The sequence below is a fragment of the Triticum dicoccoides genome, chromosome 2A (assembly GCF_002162155.2).
Source record: "Triticum dicoccoides isolate Atlit2015 ecotype Zavitan chromosome 2A, WEW_v2.0, whole genome shotgun sequence".
Taxonomy (NCBI): Eukaryota; Viridiplantae; Streptophyta; class Magnoliopsida; order Poales; family Poaceae; genus Triticum; species Triticum dicoccoides.
Window position 1 is genome coordinate 302,152,601 of NC_041382.1, and position 3,769 is coordinate 302,156,369.

A 3,769-nucleotide genomic window follows, 5' to 3' on the forward strand; every position below is an offset into this window, starting at 1 on the left:
TGCCCGGCTCCCACAATGACATCAATGTGCTGCAGTGATCACCGTTATTTGCGAGGCTGACTGAAGGAAAAGCTCCTCCTTGCCATTATATTGTCGATGGATATGAGTACAACGTGGGGCTACTATCTGGTTGACGGTACATATCCTTTATGGGCTACCTTTGTCAGCCCCATCTCTAACCTAGTTGGCCAGAAAAAGGCTCACTTTGGCCAAAGACAAGAAGCAGCTAGAAAGGATGTCGAGGGGGCATTTGGAGTTCTGCGGGCCCTTTTTGCAGTTGTTTATGGACCTGCTAAACAATGGGATTAGAAGACCTTGTGGGAGGTGATGACATGTTGTCTGATCATGCACAATATGATCGTCGAGGATGAGGGTGACGATGGTGCCGCAACTCTAAAATTTGAGAATCGGGTGATCCTATCCAACTTTCAAACCACTACATTTGAAGAGTTTATTCAAATGCACCAACAACTTCGATATCGACCAACTCACGAGCAACCGAAGGAAGAATTGATTGAGCAATAGTTGGCAGTTAAAGAGGAAAACAATGTTGGGATGTAATATTTGAACTTTTTAAAGTTTGAAGTGCCGCTGCATACGGCTATTTGAATGTTTGTACACTATGTATATAGTTATTTGATCGTGCGGACTTACAAAAATATGAAAGGTTGTATGTATGCGACTGCAGTTGGATGACGACTTTTCGCATCCGTGTCCGCGGACTGATTCCCTGACCCACAAATGGATGCAAAAAAAAAAATTTATGAGTTGCGCTTGAAGATGCCCTTAGCCGGCCATTTTGCCAGAGGACTACTCCTCACTGAAACCTACTAACAATTGCGACGGAGCGCCCATGATCGTAAAGCGTTCACCACGAAATAGGCCATGGTTAGCAATAACTCTCTATCAATCTCGTAAAGATTTTCATGTGACAATTCAATACCGCAATGACAAACGAACCTCGATTTAATAAACGTTGAAAAATTGGAGTAGATCATGGCCAGAGTGGTGCCAAATAAATATGTTGAGATGGTAGTTTCCTTATATATAAGTTATGTTGCACACGCTGGAAACAAACGTGCAACACACTGTGCCATGTTTTTTTTTTTTTGCGAAGAACACACTGTGCCATGTTGCCACATGCATTTTTTGTAATAACAACAAAATGATCCTACGAGACGCACGCACCATATATTTTCTTTCTCGGCGGGTATTAAACCATGTCTTGTCCTTTCCTGCACAAAAATAAAAATAAGAACTATGCGTTGGCCTTTTGCTATCAATCTGTCTTTGACGGTTCACACGCTCCGTTTCCTCCCGTTCCACCCCAATTAAAACATGACATCCGCTAATCCAACACGGCAACTGCACCCAACAACCACGCTACCCAGCAGCAGCAGGCCACAAGTAGCACAGCCAAACAATGTGTTTCTCGCACCCAACAACTTGACCCCCTCTTTCTCCCTCTCCCTCTCCCTCTCTGTGCGTGTTGACAAGTTGTCCGCTGTCCTCGCAGTGGATAGTCCGGCCGCTCCTCTCTTCTTCTTCGAATCAAGGTCGAGCTGCATGCTGCCTGCCTGAACAACATCAAAGGTCACTACTTGCTCCGTCTCTATATAATTTGCAAAGCTTTTGTCTCTCTCAGTTTCCCGTGGTGTCTTTGGCCATGATGTATGGATGATAGATAGTTCAAGCTTAGTCTGCTCCCTTCTCTTCTTCGCTAGTTCTTTATTGGATTTGCTCAAGTTTGACTGCTCATGAGTTTTGGTCGCCATGTCTGGATCCAAAACTTGAGAGTCCCATTTCTACTGTTATTATTGTGTGAGGCATGGTTGTTTAGGGATGAGAAACCATCTGGGTTGCGGATTTACCATCACAACTGGTTTGCGCCCTATTTGTTACTAGTATAGTCCTATAGATAGATAGAAGCTTGTCCCTAATGTTCTTGTGAAAATCACACACTATAAACAGGCTATCGTGGGGAAACTAAACAAATTATACGTAAGTGCAAAAGGAGTCCAAGTTCTTCTTGTTCCAATTTGCGGCCCTTGAAAAAGCTACATATGATTTTTGTTTTTCTCAATCTAGATCTACTCCCTCGTCTGGCATGCTGCTTGTAGTAGTAGTAGTACGGTTTAGCAATTAATGATCTGTTTAATGAAGTTGCCGAATTCTCCGGTGATACCAATGGATTTGGTGGTATTTATTGCCTGATTCTGATATCCGTTGGACTCAACATCATGGACAACTTCCCCAAGCTCTCAGTGGCCATATCTCATAGCCAAGCCCCATCACCTGCCTACCTTTTGGTCCATGATGTACCCACATCCCGTAAGTGTTCAATTGAATAATTCAGATGCTACTTTTCTAACGTGTGACTTGTGCTGCTTCATTTTTGCCTTGGTGCCATCACCTATTCTTGCTGAGTTTGCGTCTTCCAAGCAAACAAACCTTGTGCCTTTTTTTATATAAAAAAATATTGCATCTGTTAGGTTCTAAAACTCGATAACCCGCATAGGCATACTAGTCACCTTTTTTTTTCTCGAAACGAAGGGAACACCCTCGGCCTCTGCAACGAGTGATGCACACAGAGTCATAGGCATAGTAGTCACTATAGGACCTAACCCGTTCCATGTCTGCATACCCCTTTTCTTTTGGTGCTGTTGATTTGCAATCCTGTGTGGTTGCAGTGGACGTCTCAATCAGAAAGGAAGCGGCCGATGGCCTCTCGCTATCCCCGCACACATGTCTGGTCTACCACCAATTGCTACTCATGGCCACACCTTGCTTGTATCACCACATTATTCTTATCCATGCAATTGTCTGGATTTTTTGAATTTAAAATCTGTGATTAGGTCTACCTCCTCACATGTCATCACCATTTTGCATTGCCTGGGAAAGGAACACTTGATGGGTAAATGATTGCCCCAGTTACAAGCTCCAAAGACTTGAAGCACAATACAATGCACCAATCACACACAATAGAGGCAGGAATCGGAAACTATGTACCAAATGGGATCTGCAGAAATCAAAAACACTTTCCTTGTTTATACTTTGTGTTGTTGTCAACACTTTCTAGTAAACTTTTAGTGCCCGATATGCTTGTCACGTCCAGCATATTCATGATACCAATCTTTGGTTCCCTGGGACAGTGTTCATGGGCATCACCACGAATATTTCCTTTTCACCTTTCAGTGTGATATCTTCAAACAGACCACAAATTCCTGCTAGTACCAATATTTGATTTGATTCGATTCGATTCCTCGGGACCAAGTATTTTTGGCGAGACCAGTTATTGCAACTTTTAGTACTAAATACTCTACCTGATACTCCTATATGATTCCGTGGATTCCTACCAGTAGCAAAGTTGATTCCTTGGTAGATGGGCCAAAGTCAAACTTGTCGGCATAGACAAGAAAGAATATTTCTCCAAGAGAAAATTGCTTCTATACCATCGACAACATCGGCAATGACTCATTTGCCATCCAACAAAGCTCCATTGCTTATATACCAAATATAAACAAATTCTATTGCTTATTTGCCATTGCCATTAGTCTGCCGTTAGATAGTCTCCGTTTTCCTGTCAACTTTCTCACAAATTCCAATTTTACCCTCACTTTAGACAAAAAAAAAGAAAGAAAAATTCAACTCATACACGCACCCGACCCTCCCCATCTTCATGATTCCAGGCACACGCCCGACCTTCCCAATCCGCAGACACGCACATGTAGCACCGGCCTCCAGCGAGCCGATGGTGGAACCCCCGCCA

At 43.2% G+C, this 3,769-nt stretch overlaps 1 protein-coding gene across 2 annotated transcripts in view; it reads left to right on the top strand.

Annotated features, from left to right (window-relative positions):
* The first annotated feature begins 1,382 nt into the window (after nucleotides 1-1,382).
* Nucleotides 1,383-3,769, top strand: part of LOC119354429 (FT-interacting protein 3-like) — a 6,332-nt gene continuing 3,945 nt past the window's right edge. Inside the window, exon 1 of one of the 2 annotated variants that reach the window (XM_037621155.1) lies at nucleotides 1,383-1,593. Coding sequence is in view for 1 of the 2 variants with exons in the window: in XM_037621154.1 (XP_037477051.1) it covers nucleotides 2,241-2,331 (91 nt within the window). In the remaining variant the exon portion in view is untranslated. Of the gene's footprint in view, nucleotides 1,594-2,184; nucleotides 2,332-3,769 lie in introns of those variants that run through there. The other variant, XM_037621154.1, reaches the window with a different exon arrangement.